Source organism: Brachyhypopomus gauderio, chromosome 1 (genome assembly GCF_052324685.1).
Source record: "Brachyhypopomus gauderio isolate BG-103 chromosome 1, BGAUD_0.2, whole genome shotgun sequence".
In the NCBI taxonomy this organism is placed as follows: Eukaryota; Metazoa; Chordata; class Actinopteri; order Gymnotiformes; family Hypopomidae; genus Brachyhypopomus; species Brachyhypopomus gauderio.
In genome coordinates, this window is record NC_135211.1 from 11,247,682 (window position 1) to 11,269,195 (window position 21,514).

At 48.9% G+C, this 21,514-nt stretch overlaps 1 protein-coding gene across 2 annotated transcripts; it reads right to left on the minus strand.

The window, feature by feature from the left end:
* Positions 1-146: 146 nt before the first annotated feature.
* On the minus strand, positions 147-19,814 carry mapk14b (mitogen-activated protein kinase 14b). 2 transcript variants are annotated; one of them, XM_076993844.1, is made up of 12 exons: positions 19,371-19,814; positions 15,659-15,788; positions 13,767-13,825; positions 10,359-10,470; positions 9,535-9,564; positions 9,103-9,150; positions 8,819-8,933; positions 8,631-8,702; positions 4,736-4,815; positions 2,839-2,917; positions 2,553-2,726; positions 147-2,246 (listed from the first exon to the last, which is right to left on the minus strand). In XM_076993844.1, the coding sequence occupies exons 1-12, from the start codon at positions 19,487-19,489 to the stop codon at positions 2,179-2,181; spliced, it is 1,086 nt and encodes a 361-aa protein (XP_076849959.1). In that variant the 5' UTR covers positions 19,490-19,814; the 3' UTR covers positions 147-2,178. The 2 variants fall into 2 exon arrangements, with proteins under 2 accessions (XP_076849959.1, XP_076850029.1); XM_076993914.1 differs by lacking the exon at positions 4,736-4,815 and adding an exon at positions 5,479-5,558.
* Between the last annotated feature and the right edge of the window lie 1,700 nt (positions 19,815-21,514).

Genomic DNA, 21,514 nt, shown 5'->3' on the forward strand with positions numbered 1-21,514 from the left:
AGGTGGTGAAATAGTGCTCATTGCCAATTACACATTTCCAAGATTTTCACGTAATCAAGATGCTCGACCACTAGGTGGCAGTGTTGATTAATCAAACGATCCCACGGCACGAACTGAACTTTGAATAACAGTGCAATGACATGATGCAGTGTTGAAAAATAATTGACTTTATTTTACTATCAGTGGTTATTTACAGGCCGTCACCCGATCTGACTGATGGACGAGTCAAATTTGTTACATGCAGTAAAGAGGACAAGAGTGTACTTTCCTTTCGGTTTACAAGTCAACCATGCAAAAATAAAAACAAAACAAAACAATAAAAACACCCCTGGAAAACGCTGCTGTTTCCACCACAAGTGATCCCGGTTTCTCCGGTGTTGACAGGCTGGTTAGTTATGTCATTTTGCAGAAAGCTGTAAACATATAAACAGCCATACATTCCACCACACCTTAAAAAGGCCATGCCAATCGTGCCCAAATAATACAGAAAATATTGCTGAATAAAATTAAGTGATTACATACACATATATCATGGAGAACACACTCTAAAACAATCTTAAACAATATAACTGATAAAATAAGTTAGGTGCTGGCATAGTTTACTGTTCTTGATGTCCATCTTTTAGTTCGGGATGCCAATACGGGCTCACACTTGGTTACTGGCTCAGATTGCGATGGTGTACCAGGACTCCTCTAACAGCACCAAGACCCGTCGCACATACCAGCCAACATCGAGAACGGGGAATGTGCTCAGAATCAGGGCAAAGGGTAGCGGGCAACCTGAATTGGGATTATCACGCCAACATGGACCTGGAGAAGCAGCTCTTCCCTCACACTGGAAAAGTCTGCTGCCAGTGTGCTAAAACCGCCTGAACACCAGTACGTTCCCGGTTCGGCCGAACACCATCTTCTACAGACATCCATCCTTTGTCATCACTTCTATAAATAATAATTTAAGATACAGCAAAAGAACCTGTTTGAAGAACAGGGAGGGGAGGCAGATCAAGAAGCCAGAGGTCAGATGCACCACTCTCCCGAGGACCCACAACAGACACACAAGAGAATGCATTTTAAGATCAGGCCACAGGCTCTATATAATATTAATGTAAAAATCTCACAGATGCTTTAAATATGAAATTGGACCTACACCATCATATCAGAAGTCACCTTTGTCTTTATGTAGCACTACTGGAGTTATTATATCTGCATTTTCAGAAGTTCGGAAGAACAGCAAGTCTGGCAACCCTTGCTGACACCCATAAAACTGCTTAGGAGATAAAAGGGAAGCTCATATATAAATAAAATAAAACAGCCTGGACACAAGCATTTCCTGACATTTCCAATCACATCACACATACTTTACATTCTCACTGACAGCAGGAGATCCACAGTTGTGGATCAGAGAGGCCGGCGTGGTCCGAGCGGCAGTGCTGATAATGTGTGGCACCGCAACACTGTAAAACTGCAACTGCACAATTATGTATTTACAAGTGTGGTATTTACATAAAACACTAGAAAGGGCCTTTTAGGGTCCTTTATGGTCGTTATGACTGTACAGGTTAAAGGTCATAGTAAAGGTAGATTTGAGCTTTTTTGATATTCTTTCAGAAGCAATTAAGTCATGGAATTGCATGTCAACATCTTTCATACTGGGATGTCTATGATTGTATTTTCCAGATTTAAATACATATGTAAATTATATTTCCACTGATTATTCTAAAGATTTCTGGCCGTTTCAGCAACCAGTTAAAAAAGTACAAGAACAAAAAAAAGTCAATAATACTCTACATTCTCTGTGTTCAACTGAACATCATTGTAGAAATGTTGGTGTATCCTCCATCTATGACGCATGTAGATGGAGAATCAGAGTTGTCTAAACTTCAGGACTTTAAAGCAACAACTTAAACAATGCTCCCACCCCCAATAAAACTAACTTTACTAACACATAATGAATGCTAGGAGCTACCAATTAGCATGACCTAATTTGCATAATGCTAATGAGCAGCTGTTAGCTCTCAATCGTGATTAGAAATGTTAGCAGTTCAGGCTGCTTTAATATCAGTCTGTTCATGTTTCCTTATTTGATGGAGGGGAGGTGAACATTGCCATTGTTCCGGTATGTGTGCCTGGGTGTAGATGTGTGTGTGTGTGTGTGTGTGTGTATGGAGTGGCAGTTCTTCATGACTCCATTTCATCTGGGTCAAACACGGGTGGCACGAAGCTCAGTACCTCCTCATAGGTCAGCCCTGAAAACAGAGGCACTCTTCAGACTGTGTCCAGAGGTCGAGGTGTTTGATTAACACTCTCAAACGCCTGTAGGAATGTTCTTATTAAACGTTCATTACCAGTGAACATTCCGAGTCAGTCAAGGTTTCAAAAAGGTATCTTGCATCAGCAGCTACGCTGAGCTACTCTGAATATCGTCTGTGTGTACATCTTGGGTACTTATGGACATAATTAACGTCTTTATGTACATGTAATAAAAGTAAATAAGTTATAACTGATATTAATACTCTATTTCCTACAACACTGCATACCCCACATGGACTTACTTTTCCACTCCTCAATGTCCAGCTCACGGCTCTCAAAGCTCTGGTCAAACGGATCGGCCTCTGGCTCGTCATCCGGGTCGTGGTACTGGGCGAAGTAGGGGTGGGCCAGGGCCTCCGAGGCCGTGATGCGCTTGTCCGTGTCCAGAACCAGCATTTTCTCCAACAGGTCTACAGCTGGCCAGCGGGAGGAGGGAAGGAGTCATGAACACATGAGCTCTTTAATGCGAGCATGTCCATGCACAGGGAGGTGCTGTTGAGTGTTTCAGTGGTGTAATAAACTCTTCACCTAGAGGGTTTGCGCCGATGAAGACGTCAGCGAAGTTCCTCTTGGGCATGTAGGCCATAGAATTGATAAAGTTCCGAGCCTGCAAAAGAGCAACAAACCAAATGGGCCAATCTGTGGCAGCACTGCTGTGGGCAGGAGTCACCTACACCCAGTGTTAAGGCTAGAGTCATGCACTCCACGATGCCAGCGTGATTCGGGAGGGGCTGCTTGTGGCTCCGGCTCTGCAGGTGCTAGCGGGGTGTTGGGGACTGGCTCGGAGGCAGAGATCCAGGGGAGGACAGAGTGTAGAAAGATGGAGTGGGGGTGGGGGGCAGAGGGCGGGGCGGAATGGAGGAGGTGGAAGGGGGCGGGCAGGGAGGAGGGGCATACAAAAGGGAGATGCTGAACTTTATGCTGAGGAACATGTAACTGAACCAGATGAGGTAGACCAGGTCTGAAGACCCTCAGTTACTGGGGTCATGAGTGGACATAGCCCTGCTTAATGGAAAACCTCCCCTCTAATGATGTTGCTAATGCTAACATATCTAAGAATGAATGAAAGTTACTTATGACCAATTAGCATTCTTCTAATTGTAATAATTATTATAATAATAATTTAAACTAAGTGACTATTGCTGGTTTTCATTTCCAGCTAGCCATGGTGGTGTTAACAAGGGATGCTGTGGGTGGGAAGATCGGGGAGGAAGGTGTGGGTAGGGAGGTGTAGTTGGGGAGGAGGGTGTGGATGGGGAGGTGTAATTGGGGAGAAGCGTGTGGGTGGGGATGAGGGTGTGGAGGTGTGATTGGGGAGAAGTGTGTGGGTGGGGATGAGGGTGTGGGTGGGGAGGTGTGATTGGGGAGAAGCGTGTGGGTGGGGATGAGGGTGTGGGTGGGGAGGTGTGATTGGGGAGAAGTGTGTGGGGTGGGGATGAGGGTGTGGGTGGGGAGAAGCGTGTGGGTGGGGATGAGGGTGTGGGTAGGGAGGTGTAGTTGGGGAGGAGGGTGTGGATGGGGAGGTGTAATTGGGGAGGAGGGTGTGGATGGGGAGGTGTAATTGGGGAGAAGCGTGTGGGTGGGGATGAGGGTGTGGGTGGGGAGGTGTGATTGGGGAGAAGCGTGTGGGTGGGGAGGTGTGATTGGGGAGAAGCGTGTGGGTGGGGATGAGGGTGTGGGTGGGGAGGTGTGATTGGGGAGAAGCGTGTGGGTGGGGATGAGGGTGTGGGTGGGGAGGTGTGATTGGGGAGAAGCGTGTGGGTGGGGAGGTGTGATTGGGGAGAAGCGTGTGGGTGGGGATGAGGGTGTGGGTGGGGAGGTGTGATTGGGGAGAAGCGTGTGGGTGGGGATGAGGGTGTGGGTAGGGAGGTGTGATTGGGGAGAAGCGTGTGGGTGGGGATGAGGGTGTGGAGGTGTGATTGGGGAGAAGCGTGTGGGTGGGGATGAGGGTGTGGAGGTGTGATTGGGGAGAAGCGTGTGGGTGGGGATGAGGGTGTGGAGGTGTGATTGGGGAGAAGCGTGTGGGTGGGGATGAGGGTGTGGGTAGGGAGGTGTGATTGGGGAGAAGCGTGTGGGTGGGGATGAGGGTGTGGAGGTGTGATTGGGGAGAAGCGTGTGGGTGGGGATGAGGGTGTGGGTAGGGAGGTGTAGTTGGGGAGGAGGGTGTGGATGGGGAGGTGTAATTGGGGAGGAGGGTGTGGATGGGGAGGTGTAATTGGGGAGAAGCGTGTGGGTGGGGATGAGGGTGTGGGTGGGGAGGTGTGATTGGGGAGAAGCGTGTGGGTGGGGAGGTGTGATTGGGGAGAAGCGTGTGGGTGGGGATGAGGGTGTGGGTGGGGAGGTGTGATTGGGGAGAAGCGTGTGGGTGGGGATGAGGGTGTGGGTAGGGAGGTGTGATTGGGGAGGGGGCGGGGTTCTTGCTCACCTCGTGACTGGGCATCCTGCTAATTAACGAGGCAGGTGGAGTTCCAGTCAGGCGCATTATCTGCTGAAGCTGGTTTATATCTTAAACACCCAGGTCAAGGGGTTTACATTAACAATACACGTAGAGAACCATCCATGGCAAAGTGCCTTCTAAATCCATCTAAACCCCGAACCTGTGCTGTCATGGTGAGGAGAGACCATTCAGAGGGAGGAGAAGGAAGTGGAAGAAACCATTGATGGGTAAGAGGAGGGGAGGTGACTACATGAGCTCAGGTTCTTGCAGTGTTAGATGTGCCACCTCATGCACGCACACACGCACACCATGTTCATTAACCCAGAATATTCAGATATGGTGGGAAAATGGACAAAAGGATTTGAAAAAAGCAACAAGCAAGACCAAAGACAATGCACGTGAATGACCTGTTCACAGCCATGTGAAAGTGGCTCCAGCAGAGGGCGCTAGTGAGTGACAGAGGCCTTCCCAGCATGCCAGCTGTCCAACTACCAAGCCGAGTAGCCATGTAAACGCGGGACTACACTACCCAGCAATCAAGCCTCATGGCAGGCCATGGTGGCGTTCATGCCAAGATGGGGAACAGGACTGAAGGCTGCTGCAAAAAGCACACAGAAGGACGCTCCTCGGAAGGAACCCAGAGTGGTGGGGGTGGACGGGGGTTCACACTCAGGCAGGAGGGACCCAGGCCAGGGAGAGGGAGAGACGGCTCACACTCAGGGAGAACTCACAGAGTCTGAAGATATTTTCATTAAGAGCTCGGGCCCTGGGTTTCCGATGAGCATCATGATTAGCTTCAACTGATCAATATCTTCAGGAGCAACATAAAGGAAAAACATGGGGAGAGGGGATGGATAATGGTAGCAGAACAAAAACATGAAAAATACTAAAAACAAAAACAAACAAACAAAGAGGAGGAGCATTCCTTTCCCACAAAAACGCAGTCCACTAAATCCACTGGATCTAATAAACCACGCATGTCAGTTTCTACTGTCCTCCCACAGAGCATACGACCCTCCTTTATTCTAGTGCTTTACCATGGCATAAAAATGCACCATTAAAGATTAATATTAAAGAATAATAATTACCAATACTTATCCGTTAGTAATAATGAGAGCAAGGAGGGATATGTACAGGTCATCAAAGACAGTGGGGGTTACAGACCCATACAAACAGGACCAGCACAAACTCATCGGCTTGTTTAGCACTGCTGCTGACCATCCGGAATACAAGACCACAAAGAACTCTTTTGAAAAGGGGCCGTGCTCACTAGCTCCACCGTGTGGTCAGCTGCAGCACTGGCGCTCTTAGGCGCAACAGTCACGGTGGGAGTCCGGCGGTGCCTTCAAACCAGTGCAAGTCCGAAGCAGAGTGCCCCCCAGGCACAGTCAGCAATGCGTGCACAGCAGGCAGAAAACGAACATATGGTAATAGCAAGATGGTGGTTAAAGGCAAATGAGAAAGAGAAGACATGGGCTTATGTTTAGTCTCCATGGAAACCACACAGGGTCACGCACCCCCATGGCAGCAGCAGTAAAGCATGAACACAGACTGAACTCAGCACACAACCAGAATGACCCGACAGAGCAACAACGCCTTCATGGGCTACGAACCACCGTGTGGAATACCTGGAACAGACAGGGTCAGGACTGTACACACACACACACACACACACACACACACACACACACACACACACACACAACCACACACAACCACACACAACCACACACAACCACACACACACACAACACACACAACACACACACAACACACACAACACACACAACACACACAACACACACACACACACCACACACCACACACACCACACACACCACACACCACACACACCACACACACCACACACACCACACACACCACACACACCACACACACACACACACCACACACACCACACACACCACACACACCACACACACACACACACACACACACACACACACACACACACACACACACACACACACACACACACACACACACACCACACACACAAACACAAACACACACACACACACATATATATACTGTGTATATTAATAATATAATAATAATTAATATATGTACACACACAGTGCTGCTTAAAAATTGTGATCCACCTACAGAAGATGGTAAAAAACGGGGGGGGGGGGGGGGGGGGGACACACACATTAATTATTTATTCAACAGAAGTGCAAGAGTTTGTGAACTCTTATAATTAGTAGCTTGTGCCTCCTCCTTTTGCAGACATTAATTCAACCAAACATCTTCCGTAACTACAAAGTGTCTCATCTGCTCTGAGGGATTTTTGCCCACTCCTCCTTGCAGAACCAGTTGAGAGGATGAGGGACACCTGGCACATACTGTCCTCTTCAGATCTTGCCACAGCGTTTCTATAGGAGTGAGGTCTGAACTTTGACTGGGCCAATCTAGAGTACAAATCTTCTTTCTCTTAAGCCATTCCTTGCTAGTTCACTTCTTGGTGTAAGTTTACAGTGGATGGATGGAGCTGGAATCTTTTGGAGATGATCTTGTAACATTCCCCAGACTGATGGGCTGTCACCACCTTCTTCCTGTTATCCTCAGATGTCTCCTTTCCTCTCAGCATTGTTGATCTGTGTCCTCTACCCCTTGGTTTGGTCGTTTCTTCTCCCTTTAATTCAGTGTGGCTCAATGTGGCTCAAATCTTTTCCCAAGGTTGTCTCATTTGATTGGTCTGCTTAATTGATTACTAGATCACGTGTTTCACCTCTTTACCTAACTTACTTTACCAATGTGATGTGTTTCATTTACTTCTGCACATGCTCTGATTCTGTTTTTCATGTAGTCTGCTGGCAACTCACAGTTCCCTCAAAAGATGTAAATTGAATTGATTAACAAACCAGACGTTTCCTAAACAAAAAATGGTGATGATAAAATAAGAGAATCATGATAAAACAGAAAAACTACTCAGATTTCATAAACCTTCAAGCAGCACTGTATGCATATACATACAAATATAGAGTTATTTAAAATTGTAGTGAGTTTCCAGAGAAACAGGATGTTTTGGACAGAAGTCCTTCATCAGCTGTACAAGCTGTGCTTCTGAAACAGTAAGAGTAAGAAGTGTGTGTGTGCACGCGTGTGTGTGTGTGTGTGTGTGTGTGTGTGTGTGTGTGTGTGTGTGATAGATAGATACACACACACACACACACACACACACACACACACACACACGTGACCTCATCATGAGAGGTCTATTTAAACAAGAATATTACAGGCACACATGAACACACCTCAGCAGACAGAGACAGACATGATGCAGTGTCTTCACATCAGACATCAAAAACACAAACGCATCACAACACCATTTAAAGGCAGTGAGGTCATAACTTAGCTCATGTCAACTGGAAACATTTCTACACAGCTGCTTTCTTTGATCCGCATATTATATTTCATTTCTGTGAAAGGCTGGGATCTCTCAGCGGGTGTGTGGGTTCCAAATGCCAAAATGGCCATGGAGTTAGGCGTAGAGCTAGGGAGACTCTGGGATTCCCCTCATGGCGTGTCTGGGCTGGTGTGGGCCGCGCCAGGCACTCTGGGTGCAAAAGCATGAGCAAAGATTACATCGTTGTCAGCAGAAACAGGTACAGTGACTCACCAGGCCGATACCGGCTTCGTCTGAGTCACTCCCCTCTGCCCAGAGCAAAAAAATAAATAAAAATCCTGCCCCCTGCAGTTCACAGCATGAGCCGCGGCATCTACTTCATTTGAGGGAAAAACCTCCCTAACCGGAAGTGTAACCGAGCAAACGGGAACCTCGAGTCTCTACAGTCTGGGGGATCGTCCAGCGGCGTGCCACTGTGGAAGGCCAGGAAGAGCGCTGGGGAAAAAAGGATACGATCCGTGCCAGGAAACAGGGTCCGGCCCGTGAGCAGCTCAGCCATGATGCACCCCACGGACCAGATGTCCACTGCAACAGATGACAAACACACCAACACGTGAGCTCCTGGCTGCCCTCGCCACATCTCCAGCACACAGCGCGCCCGTCCCGACGCCATGCCCACAATCATCCAGGACGGCCCTGACCTGTCATGTTGTAGTGCATCCAGTTCAGCATGATCTCTGGGGCACGGTACCACCGCGTGGCCACGTAGCCAGTCATCTCGTCGTCCGTGTGTCTCGCAAGACCGAAGTCCAGGATCTGGGGGGGGGTTAGCCATAAACCGATAAAGGCCTGTAAGTGCGTTTAATCAGACATCGTCTTGCCATCTGCTAGCTGGACTATAACGGAAGTGTTGGTCAACACAGACTGGCAGTTATAGTGCACTCGATAACACGGGGGTTCAGAGAGCAGTCACGCCCAGACTTGCCTTGAGCTCACAGTCTTCATTGACCGCCAAGTTACTGGGCTTCAAGTCCTGCAGAAACAGAGACAAATCAATCAGAGCAGAGAGAAAGAGAGGGACAGAGAGACAACCACTACAATACTACACCATTATGGCTACTTTACAATGGCTAATTAAAGTCCTACCTTACCCTAAACAGCACAGGTGAAACCGCTTTATTTTTAGGGTCGTAAAAGTAAGCATACAAAGCCAGTGACGTCAGACACGCTTCCACGGTGGGGTCATGTGACACAGTCATGAGCAGCCATAAAAGCTATGCACCAGAGCAATGGTGAAATGCAAACGAGGCCCAGGTTACTGGGGCGACACGCCACGGCGACCTCGCGAGCTCCGTCCATCAGAGAAGAGACAAGACAAACATGCATGGAATGACAGAGGCGAGGGTTGGTCACTTACCCTGTGTATGATGTCCACGGAATGAATGTACTAGAGAGAGAGAGAGAGAGAGAGAGAGAGAGAGAGAGAGAGAGAGAGAGAGAGAGAGAGAGAGAGAGAGAGAGAGAGAGAGAGAGAGAGAGAGAGAGAGAGAGAGAGAAAGGGAGAGAGAGACACAGACAACTCTATCAACATCGACCAATCACTGATAAATCAGCAAAAACGCAGTTAGTTACAAGAGTTCCGTAGCGGGACAGGCAGTGGACAGGCCGTGGGACAGAGGGCCGAGCACTTTGTGTTCATGTATTATTCATATCCATAATCATGCTTGAACTGAAAACTAATCCAGAATCGGCAGCATAAGCTCTGGGAGTGGTAAGTGTGGTGATGTAACCATGAAAACATCACCCCATGTTTACTGGCCAACCCAAGTCAGCGTTCCGTAAGGAGAACTGGAAAAGCACACATTTGTGGCCACACTGCTGCAACAGTCCCGGCCCTGCACTGACACGCCAGCTCGGGCTGTGGGGACCCTGAGGAGCACCTGGCTCTGAGCGTCAGGCATGCTGGACATGGTTGGAAGGAACGCCTGAAGCAGACATCTCCAACTGCCTTACAGGGGCCTCACACACACACACCCACACCCACACACACACACACACAATCAGCTCACTCAAAGTCAACAAGAGACCTGTGACGCACAAATATGATGTGAACCCCCCTCCCGTATCGTGGAAGATAAGGTGAGTGACGCGTTTGACAGCGGCAGTGACGGGGTGAAGTATGGACACCAGCTTCTTCGTCCCGAGCTGCTGGTGCTGCTGAAGGTAGCAGCAGGAACTGACCTTGAGGCCTCGGAGGATCTGATAGATGAGGAACTGCACGTGGTCATCTGTCAGCTTCTGACATTTGACGATGTTGTTGAGGTCAGCACCCATGAGATGAGTCACCAAGTACCTAGGACACACAACACCAGCACCTCGTTCACATTCTACGTATTTCAGATGGGTTTTTTTTTTTACCAGTAAAGAACGTTTGTGTATGATCCTGTAAACAAATACTGCCAACTGCTTTTGTTCAACACAACCACTCTGGCAAACAGGGGAAAGGGGCGGAGCTGCAGCCGCCTGGCCTATCAGCTCCCACTTCCTGCCCAGGAGCAGTGGAATGTGGCTGTCGCCAGGCCAACGGGGTGCAGCTCTCCATGGTGACAGTGCCAGAAGCTCTAGCCTAAACAAGCAGGAATGCCTCTTTGCATACACGCAGGCCAAGTTGCTCAAGGGTTGTAAAATGCTTTCCATTAAAAGGTAGCTGTCTGTAAATGGGATATGGGTTGGTTACACACACACACACACACACACACACACACACACACACACACACACACACACACACACACACACAGATATGTCTTGCTAAATTAGCTCTGTACTGCTCCCTATTGCCCCGTCAGAAGTGTGGGGCAGTAGTATTTTTAAGGAGTGTACTAGTGCCTGTCTGGTCTCAGGGTAAAAGGGGGCACGAACTGTCACAAACAACGGTGCTCTCGGGGTACAACAGGCAGGCGTGTGTGTGTGTGTGTGTGTGTGTGTGTGTGTGTGTGTGTGTGTGTGTGTGTACTCATGGACAACGGGGGCACTCCCATGTCCAGTCACCACACAGCCTGCCTCAAATCCACAGTACTGCCCTTGTCTCTTCTTCTGGATGTGTACACGTGTGTGTGTGTGTGTGTGGTTATAACCTCAGATGGCCTTCACCCTATTAAACGAAACAGAAGGGTGCACTGCTCTGGGAATGTACTGGTCAACAGCTCCATTACACAGGGCAGTGTGGCCATCTCTCCTCAGTGATGCGTGTGTGTGTGTGTGTGTGTGTGTGTGTGTGTGTGTGTGTGTGTGTATAGATGCAGGAAGGCTGGACAGAACAGATCTGACAAAGAGCACACAACCTTTATGAAGATCCTGGCACATTCTGTCCAAGTACGTTTAGATTTCCAATAAAATCCCACTTGGGAATTTCCGATATTCTTTGCCAGGAAATTTCCCTCCAACCTAAAACACACCAGCACTGTGTTTTTGGGGAGAAGACACACACACCAGCACTGTGTTTTTGGGGAGAAGACACACAGTCCAACAAGACAACCCACCGAGCTCTCCACGTACTCCATCACTAACCCAATCCCTCCCTCCCTCTCTCTCTCTTTCTCTCTCCCTCACTCCAACCCGCCAGTCTGTTCCCCATACTAAACATTTTGCTCAGAGAGCTGAAGGTTATTGTGCATCCAAAACTCACACAGAGCGGGGGACGAAGGTCTGTTGCTATAGTAACTGTAGATATTTCCCAGCACGTGCCCGTGGCGTTCCTGCTCATGTCTGTCACGCGGCACACGCAGACTTGGACTGAGAATTTGAGGCATCTGTTACGACCCCACGACGGGGGGGGGGGGGGGGGGGGGGGGGGGGGGGGGGGGGGGGTTCTGCCTCCACCAGGAGAGTGTTGCGTTTCACCACTGAGGTATGTAAACAGGTCCCCACCCAGCCCACCACCAGCTCCCGTGCACACGGGTGGAGGAGCTGGTAGAACGGGGTGGAGGAGCTGGTAGAACGGGGTGGAGGAGCTGGTAGAACGGGGTGGAGGAGCTGGTAGAACGGGGTGGAGGAGCTGGTAGAACGGGTGGAGGAGCTGGTAGAACGGGGTGGAGGAGATGGTAGAACGGGGTGGAGGAGATGGTAGAACGGGGTGGAGGAGCTGGTAGAACAGGGTGGAGGAGATGGTAGAACGGGTGGAGGAGCTGGTAGAACGGGGTGGAGGAGATGGTAGAACGGGGTGGAGGAGCTGGTAGAACGGGGTGGAGGAGCTGGTAGAACGGGGTGGAGGAGCTGGTAGAACGGGGTGGAGGAGCTGGTAGAACGGGGTGGAGGAGCTGGTAGAACGGGGTGGAGGAGCTGGTAGAACGGGGTGGAGGAGCTGGTAGAACGGGGTGGAGGAGCTGGTAGAACGGGGTGGAGGAGCTGGTAGAACGGGGTGGAGGAGCTGGTAGAACGGGGTGGAGGAGCTGGTAGAACGGGTGGAGGAGATGGTAGAACGGGTGGAGGAGCTGGTAGAACGGGGTGGAGGAGCTGGTAGAACGGGGTGGAGGAGCTGGTAGAACGGGGTGGAGGAGATGGTAGAACGGGTGGAGGAGCTGGTAGAACGGGTGGAGGAGATGGTAGAACGGGTGGAGGAGCTGGTAGAACGGGGTGGAGGAGCTGGTAGAACAGGGTGGAGGAGATGGTAGAACGGGTGGAGGAGCTGGTAGAACGGGGTGGAGGAGATGGTAGAACGGGGTGGAGGAGCTGGTAGAACGGGGTGGAGGAGCTGGTAGAACGGGGTGGAGGAGCTGGTAGAACGGGGTGGAGGAGCTGGTAGAACGGGGTGGAGGAGCTGGTAGAACGGGTGGAGGAGATGGTAGAACGGGGTGGAGGAGCTGGTAGAACGGGTGGAGGAGATGGTAGAACAGACGCAGCCAAGCCTGAGTCACTGCTGCTGGGACACCACACAAGTCAGCGTCCCGTCAGCTGCGACCCGTCTCTCCCAAGCCTGCAAGGAACCTCCTCCTGTCTTTCTTCGTGGAGACAGAGAGCACGTTTTTATGTGCACACACAGACACTAGCGCACACACTTGCGCGCACACACTCGCTGTCGGCCAGTGCGGGCTGGCACGCGGCTGCCCTGCTGCTCAGAGTGGGGAGTGGAGGGGTGCAGGTGCACCACGTGACTGAGGTGCGTGTTCCAAACAGGCGGAGGCTACTGAGCCCGAGCTGCAGTGCCGTGCAGCCGCGATCTGTGCAGCATGCCAACGCCTGTGTGGGAGGAGCCTACCGCCTGTGTGGGAGGAGCCTACCGAGTCAGTGGGCTTCGCCTTGAACACCGTCGTCTATCGGACATCTGCACAGTCACTGACCAACAGCGTCAGTCTGCCCCATATGTGCATAAATCAAGGTTCACTGTGCGTCACGTGAATCGAGAACTTAATCAACGTGTTTACAAATAAAACAACATGCAAAAAAAAAGGTTCATCTGCAGGAGACTTTTGGTGCAAGTCCAAGGGCTTCTATGGTTGCCACGGCGACAACAGTTGTCAACAAACGCCTCATTTGAGATACAGAAAAGGAAAAAAAGGGAGGGAGGCCGAGTTGTGTAAGAGCCAGAGGAGAACAGTGTATGAACAGCCACAGGTGCAGGTCTGTGCTCTGAAGAACTCGTTTACTCACACGTCATTAAATCCGTCCAAGCTGGTGGCAGGCGTGAACACATCCAGAAGGCCGATTACCTGAAAGAAACGCCACATTCAGAATCAGGTTCACACATCGCAGTGTTCTCAATGGCCTCCCACACCATGTTTTAAAATCCATTCAATGTAAAGTCACACAACTTTGACAAAAGACACAGACAATAATATCTGCACAAGTCAAATTCATAAAATTAACATTCAAATCAATAAACATATTAGCAGGATAAGATTGATTGATTCCCTTAGTGCAGCTTTTAAAGATCTGCAATGTCTTTACAGAGCGTCAAGGTTCCAGGCTCTCTGATCTGGCATCCATTAATCCTGCCTGCTTACTTGAGTAAGCCTTCAGGGCATGGCTGCACTCTGATGTTCAGAGTATTGCAGTGTGTGTGTGTGTGTGTGTGTGTGTGTGTGTGTGAGAGAGAGTGACAGTGAGTGTGTTGTGGGGAAGCCCCTCTCTGTGACTAGGCTGTAACCGTCACCAAGCTGCACATCTGATCATCATCTCCACGCACACTTCACTGAAGAGGGGAGGAACGGCCTGCAGGGGCAGGTAGTGGTAGTGCAGGGGCAGGTAGTGCAGGGGCAGGTAGTGCAGGGGCAGGTAGTGCAGGGGCAGGTAGTGGTAGTGCAGGGGCAGGTAGTGCAGGGGCAGGTAGTGCAGGGGCAGGTAGTGGTAGTGCAGGGGCAGGTAGTGGTCGTGCAGGGGCAGGTAGTGCAGGGGCAGGTAGGTAGTGCAGGGGCAGGTAGTGGTAGTGCAGGGGCAGGTAGTGCAGGGGCAGGTAGTGGTAGTGCAGGGGCAGGTAGTGGAGGGGCAGGTAGTGGAGGGGCAGGTAGTGGAGGGGCAGGTAGTGGTAGTGCAGGGGCAGGTAGTGGTAGTGCAGGGGCAGGTAGTGCAGGGGCAGGTAGTGGTAGTGCAGGGGCAGGTAGTGCAGGGGCAGGTAGTGGTAGTGCAGGGGCAGGTAGTGCAGGGGCAGGTAGTGCAGGGGCAGGTAGTGGTAGTGCAGGTAGTGGTAGTGCAGGTAGTGGTAGTGCAGGGGCAGGTAGTGGTAGTGCAGGGGCAGGTAGTAGTAGTGCAGGGGCAGGTAGCGGTAGTGCAGGGGCAGGTAGCAGATGTGTGTCCACTGAAGATGACACAGACCCACCACAGATTTTCTCTTACTACCACACACAGCTACAGTAGGAGCATTTCGTTTATGCAATAAAACACGAGGGTGCCATGACAACAGCTAAGCCAATCATCACGCAGGAAGAGGTGCTCAGGTTTGGCCGTTGGTCAGAATTATGCCTCGCTCTCTCCAGCAGTGCTTTTATGCAGCTCCAGCGTGTTGCAGGGCTATTTTAGACCCTGACCGACCGGTTTGCAAAGTCGGACTTGTGTCTAGAGCATTAATGACAACCCTGGTAAGCTGTGAGGATGGGTAACGTCAATATCCCCGACAGTGCAGAAGCAAACTGGAGAGACGAGACAGGAAGAGCATCTATTCTCAACTGGCTGCTTTGAATTGTCAGAGCTCTCTGAACCCTGTTACGGCAGGCACACGCTGCATCGAGTTGCAAGAACGAACACCCTCGCTACTCTGCTATTAATCCCACACAGACAAACAAACACACACACATACCGCCAAAGAAGATGACATGTGCATGCAAGAGAGAGAAAAACACTTGCAGCAAGCACACCAGAGCAGAAGGCCAGAAGTTTTCCACGGGCATGGCTCACGCAGGGAGGGCATGCCCAAGACCGGGTTAAGGACCCAGGGGGGAAACCCACGGACAGACCCCTCCCAGTGGGGGTGGGGTTGTCCAGCCGACATCACACTGCTGAGCCCTTCCCGTTACGTGTCAGCGGCTCGGTGGGTCGGCACTACTTACGTTCTCATGCTTCATGTGCTTGAGCAGACGCAGCTCGCGGTACGTGCGCCTGGCGTGGACGATGGACTGGAAAGGCCGAGACAGCTTCTTCACGGCGATCTTCAGGCCCGTCTTGACGTCGTACGCCGAGCTGCAGAGGAGAGCACGGGGTCAGCAGCCTGATATGCTCCATGGCAGACTCGCATCACAACATGGCCCCGCCCCCATCTGCAACTCCACCTCCTCTCTCGATCACATCACCACATGGCTCCGCCCACAGCTCTCTTATGTGGTGGTTTACAGATACGGGTTTTTTAATGACCGATGCAGACATTTAGAGACAGAATGACCGATGGACGATATAATGCTGATATCGCAATGGTTGTTTGATATTAATGATTCATGCGACACTAAAGTGAACATTTATTTACATAAAAAGTTATTTCTTATTTGTTATCTGGACTGTCTTTGCTTTCTCTCTGCAATGCACATATTTTAAGTAAAAACTAAATGCATAGACACAGGTACTAAATCAACAGTTCAGTGTGCGTAATGACAAACATCTCTTTGTATCTGAGAAAACAAAAATGACAAAGTGCATCACCCAGCTGCACGTCTTTGTTTGGGTGTACATGAACCTTTATTTAACACTATGTAAATAAATAAAAATAAATATCTTTAAAATGGCACTGATGAGCCGCCCACTAGCTCTGAGGAAGTGAAACACCCATGAGGTTCATGCCTGCTACACCCCCCCACCCCAACCCCGTTACCATAGCAGCCAGGTCAAACACCAGGGAACGGGGTTTCCAGAAAGTTAGAGCTAATGTAGATGAAGGGGGTGGGGGGGTGGGGGCATGAGTGTGTATGTGGCACTAGTAGAACCACAGGCTAAACCCCCAACCCCTCACCCCTCCTCTGCTGAGACTCACACACTCCCTGGGAAGTGAAGATGTGAAGGTTTCACCGCATGACACGAAAATGGAAACGCATGTGCCTGCTTCCTCTCTGCAGCTCCCTGCCAGGCGTGACCAGGCGTGACCAGGCCTCAGGAGGCGGAGCAGCTCAGGGCAGGTGAGTTCCACCCAGGGCCAACTTACACGAAACGTGAATCACTAAACAAGAAATGCGGCAAACGTGTGAAACCTCGCGCAGACGGCAGGATGGTACAGTCCAGCAAGAACAGCAAACAAAATGACTCCTCTCCACGCCCACGGGGACTCTGGAGACCGCAGTGGCAGGGCCACAAACGTCTCCCTGTGGTGGCGTGCTCCCCGCTCCCCCGCAGGCCCCACGTGTGAGGGAGGTCCAGAGAGGCGAGTGAGAAGGGGTTTCTCCACGAGGTCTGCCTGGGGGTTGGTACAACTCAGCTTGGGGAATTTGCATAACGCAATGCACGGAGTCTAACGCAAAGTTCAGAAAGCATGAGACAAAATTGTGAATATTGTGAAATCTGGGAAAACCCCCAGGATTCGACAGCCTTCATTTCCTGACCCAGGCAGGACACGTCACTGCATGTCAGTCGCCCAAGTGCATGATGGGCAGTCTGTTTCAGCCGAGGCCCAGCATGCACTTCTCCACCACTCTCCCTCTGAACCGTTTACTTATTTCCTTTGTGCTGGATGTGGTGTTTCTTGCACCATTATAATATGCACGACTCCAAAGCACCTCTCCTGAAGGCAGGTGCATTCAAATCGCTTTCAGGAAATTAACCAGCATAACGAACCTCTGCACGCCGAGCTGTCCCAGTTAATATACTTGATCACAAGGCAAAGCAATGACAAAGTACCAAAACCGAGAACCAGAAGCAGCTATGAATATCCTCCACACAACCTTGGTGAGGTTGCAAGAACACATGCCAGAACTAGGTGAAAAATCCCCTCAAGTTCCTGCAAAAGGCAGCACACACTGCCAGATGGCCTGGGCCCGATCAAGGGAATCATTAACACTGAATTTCGTGCCTGGTGCCATCAGGGTCCAAAAATCTGTGGTTAAGTAACAGCAGAAACATAACAATAAAACGCAGTGCTTATGAATGAGTTGTAGCAATGCCGTCATGTGCACATACTCAGTTAAAGTAATCGCTTCGGGTTATGTCAGTTATGTTCTGCACATGCTCAGATAAGGGTCATTTAACTTCTGACCCACACATGCAGGGATACGTCTCTCACGACTCCGCACCCAAGTCATGCCCTAATTTACGGACCAGATTAGTCGGGTCGAAGCCTACGGTGACAGCCTGCAAAAAAAAATGAAATCGAAGTAGGACCTTAATGACATTCCCCTGTACTTCACAAAGTGCAGATCATATTACTGCACGCTTCCACAAGTGCTTATTTACGCCACTGCCCTCAGGAAAAAACCACAACGTGCGTTTGCTCCAACACAGTACGATCCACGCGTTCTCGACCCGCAGCGTCATTTTCCCGCTCAAAACCCGCAACGGGACGCTGCGGTGCGGGACAGCGTGCGGTGCGGAGTGTCCTGTACCACACGTCAAACCCTGATTTTCCATGGTGGCGCCAGTAAAACTCCACGTTATACATTTTCCGACAACTGCTTTGTTACATCTGTTTAATAAGAAAACAAACGTTAACCTCACCCACCCGCACCTTTGGAGTCAGTTACCTGCGTGGCGAAATACGGTGGCCATGTCTTAACTGTACAATCATGTGAGTTACGGTGCGGTTCCCTGCATCAAATCTGAGTGGTACTGTAAAACAAATCGTATGTGAGGGATTTCGTGTCGGGGAGCCACGTCGTGCATGACTAAGCGAGTGGAAAGAAGACCACCTAATCCTGGAAGGATGAGTCAGACCAGCCATGCTGGGTGACATCAGTGTCCACCATGGCGAGATCATGGCAAAACTGCCACAGCACACAAATGCGCCACTTCCTCAGTTCCCGCACACGTGATACCAGCCAAGACGTTTTGCGCCACTAAGTTAATATCAAACAATTAAAAGTCCAGTTTCCACATTTGTGTGCACAGGAAACAGCTGGCTTCGCTCATTTGCGCCTTCCAAACATGGGCTGTAGCATCCTCGAAAATTGAATTTGACTAAACATACTGAAATATATTTGACTAAAAAAAACACAAGTAAACACAATCTCACTATTCCTGACTATGCGATCTGTATGTGGCTAATACAGCCAACTAGCAACGGCAGCAAACAATGATGAACGATACTGAATCTGAACTCCACCACAGCCGGACCTTAAACATTTAAGCACATCTGTAAACGACTTCCACGCTAGCTGATCAAGAAATGTTCCGATTATAGGCATAACAGAGCTGGCTGCAATGCACGCATTAAAACAAATGAGTGTCTATTCAGAAGCGAAAGAGTGCAGCTCGTGCCATAGCACTACAGCGATCCACCGTGCACATGAAACCAGACGCATGCACAACAACCAGCTAGCTATGCTAGCATGTTAGCTCACTTGGAAGCGTACAAGTGTACGGATATCGAAACGAAAATATGAAGTAACGTTTATTTTTTTGTCGTGCAAATCAACGGGGGGTAGAAAAGTGGAAATGTGCATAAGAAATACTAAGCATAAACTGAGGTAGGGATGACGTCAATACCTGCACAAATGTTTGAAGTGTTTTAACTTTAAGCAAGTGTGCAACTGCATTGATGACCAGTTTAGCAAGCACTTACGAGCTACTGATTATTATGCAATGCTAGAGAGCAGAGTGCACCGCATACTTCAAAGCAAAAATATTTACCAAACGGATCCATAAGCACCCGAGCCCACCGGCGATAACTTCTGATATCGTTGCGGAACCTCCCATATCGTTTTGTTGAGCTCCTGTCGATAAAAAGTGGGTCTCTCCTTCTGGGACATTCCTGACGAACAGCCAGACCCTCACAACAAGCCTGGCGAAAGTTCTTCTCTCTCTCTTGTCTGCTGTGAAGCTGTTTCCTGAAGCGAGATCAAAACTTAACAAAACAAGAGCTGTTGCTTAACCGCTCGCCAGAAAAATCTATAATCGTGCATTGAAGCGATCCGATCCCTACTACAGGTGCAGTTTCTAGTCGTGCACATTCAGATCCTTTAGCGAAGTTGCCGTACGTCTCGGCGTGGGATCTTTTCTGTTGGAGATTTTTCCGCGACTCCAAGCCGCGTTCAATACGCAAACGTCTTGTGACGACATACAGAGTTTCCCTTATGAACGGTGCGACCGGTGTTCAACGTAAGGCAGGGTTTCGCAACAGCTGTTCAAGATACTCAGATTGCACTTGTGTCACGAGGACATGGGAATAGTTTTGCAACTATTACAAAAATAAATGGTTAACATAGAATGCACTTGCAGTGCTCCGTTCTTGTTGGAAATAACGTAAGCATTTTGACACGCGTCTTAAATCATATATCATATATGTTAGTATAGACTAGTTTAACCTCATAATTCATAATTCAGGTCAGGCCAAACCCCACAAAACATTGCATCAACATGACTTCGTTTGTCATCTTATTTAACTTATCTTCAACAACTTACTTAACCACTAAACATGTTACGTGTATTCTACAGCATGTCACTCAGTAAAGTACTGTTTTCAAAAACACTTCATCACATTCCTGTTTGATTGAACACAACACTAATTTTCGTGCTTGTCGTCACTGTACGCGCGCTCGCTATTACGTGATCTCGCGTGAAGTGCGCATGTGGTCGTGAACATACGGAATAAATACTGTGGGTGTGTCACTAAATAGAGCCATTTTTATGTACATAGCTGGTAAACTAACCGGGCACCCATACATTTGGTAGCGTGTCCCAGTGTAAATGTTATACTTGTCCTCTAATGACATCTCGCAGTTCCTATGAAACTGTAGAGTACGAATATGCACCGCAACCGAGATCCCGAATCTCAGATTACAAACCGATGCCAAACGGCAAACAGCGGATTTACACCAGAAGGTGGCGTTACTAGTTAACGTTAACGGCGGAAAAGATTATATTCAGTATTTGAATTACTTTTAGTACAACTAAGAACGAGCAGTTCTGAAATCCCCACACTTTACGCACTCACCAGGGGCGGACTGGGGAGAAAAAGTGGCCCGGGAGTTCCTGACAGACTGGCCCACTAATATATATATTTAACAACTTGGTGGACTATTTAAAAGCCACTATGTGGCTTTGTAATCATATTATTGCTGGAATTAATATTGTCCATATGACAATAAACGCCGTCATATACACTACGTGCCATGTATAGATTCATATACAGTATACACACACATATACATATATATACACACACACATATATATATATATATATATATATATATGTGTGTGTGTGTGTGTGTATGTATATATATATATATATATATATATATATATATATATATATATATATATATATATATATATATATACAGTATACACACACATATACATATATATACACATATATATATATATATATATATATATATATATATATATATATATATATGTGTGTGTGTGTGTGTGTATATATATGTATATGTGTGTGTATACTGTATATGAATCTATACATGGCACGTAGTGTATATGACGGCGTTTATTGTCATATGGACAATATTAATTCCAGCAATAATATGAGTACAAAGCCACATAGTGGCTTTTAAATAGTCCACCATAAGACCACCAAACAAGTTGTTAAATAGTCCACCATAAGACAACCAAACAAGTTGTTTTACGCAAAGTGCATCCTAAAGAACAACCTACAACTCTAACGTGGGTATTTCTTCCTCTTACCTATTTGTGGTGGTTAGTTTTAATCTAAGAATTTCAATAGCTTTAAAAAAACAGTGCACAGTGCTCTGCCTTGAAGACCGCCACTTGCGTCCGTGTTAACCGTGTTAAGGTAATTTGCCTTAGACGTTG